This window comes from Camelina sativa, chromosome 8 (genome assembly GCF_000633955.1).
Source record: "Camelina sativa cultivar DH55 chromosome 8, Cs, whole genome shotgun sequence".
Taxonomy (NCBI): domain Eukaryota; kingdom Viridiplantae; phylum Streptophyta; class Magnoliopsida; order Brassicales; family Brassicaceae; genus Camelina; species Camelina sativa.
In genome coordinates, this window is record NC_025692.1 from 24,689,485 (window position 1) to 24,690,588 (window position 1,104).

General features: G+C 38.9%; 1 protein-coding gene across 1 annotated transcript in view; it reads right to left on the minus strand.

Annotated features, from left to right (window-relative positions):
* The window catches only part of LOC104708415 (polygalacturonase inhibitor 2-like), a gene marked incomplete at its 5' end in the record, with an annotated part of 2,110 nt that continues 1,071 nt past the window's right edge, over positions 66–1,104 (minus strand). The window contains 2 exons of the mRNA XM_019229165.1: positions 66–752; positions 862–1,077. Of these exons, the coding sequence (XP_019084710.1) occupies positions 301–752; positions 862–1,077 (668 nt within the window). The remainder of the gene's footprint in view (positions 753–861; positions 1,078–1,104) is intronic.

Here is a 1,104-nt window from a genome sequence, read left to right on the forward strand (position 1 = left end):
AAAAAAAAAAAAAAAAAAAAAAGGAGAGGCAAGTTGAGAATCCAATGGTAGAGCATAGAGTAATCAATGATGAGAATGCAGCTCTCTATCATCATCAAAAGACAAAACTACCCTCCTTTGGAGCTTACCAATCTAAAAACACGTTTTGAAAATGTGCTATGATCAATTCATCAAATGCAAAGTTTGGTCTATGCATTTATTAATTATTCGAAATAAAAACACATTTTTGTCTAGAGACTTGATTGATTATTGGGTACATTAGAGATAATGAAAGCTTGGTTTAACAACTTGCTTGAATCTTCACTTGCAACTGGGAAGAGGTGCACCACACAAACACTTGTTGTGGTAAAAGGAAGTAGAATCAAATCTCTGGATATTCTCTCCTTTGGGGATGCGTCCACACAGTCTGTTATAGCTGACATCAAGTAACTGAAACTCAGATTTGCTCCACTCAGCCGGAATACTCCCTGTGATCCTATTGTGATTCAAGTCCAACCTAGTAAGTGACTTGGCGAGCTTAACCTTGGACAGATCAAACTCGAACATGTTTCTTGATATGTCAACGATCCATGTCGTTTTCTTAGCTCCAAACAAGATCGAAGCATCGCCTTGAAGCTTGTTCCGGGATAAGTCGATCCGGTAAAAGTCTGAATTGCCTAGTGACTTTGGTATGGTACCAGAGAGCTGGTTGTGTGATAGGAAAAGGCTTGGGACTTTTCCTGAAAATGACCCAAATGACTCTGGTATCGGACCTGATTACAAGTTTAAGGTTGCGGTTAGACAAATATACATTTTGTTAATGAGACTAATCGATATGACTACTAATGGAAACCAAACAAAATAAATATAGAGTTATTTCACCTGTAAACTTGTTCCTTTTAAGCTCAAGATACCCGAGTTTAGGTAATGAAGAGAGAGAACTAGGTATGGAACCATAAAGGTCATTGAAGGAAAGGTCAATGTACTCAAGATTCTTGAGCTGACTCAGAAACTCAGGAACCGGACAAGTGAGATTCGTCCAGCTTAGTCTGAGGAAAGTGAGTTTCTTGAGCTTGGCGATAGTAGGTTGGATGTGACCAGTGAGGTTAGTGAGTTTGCGGAAGA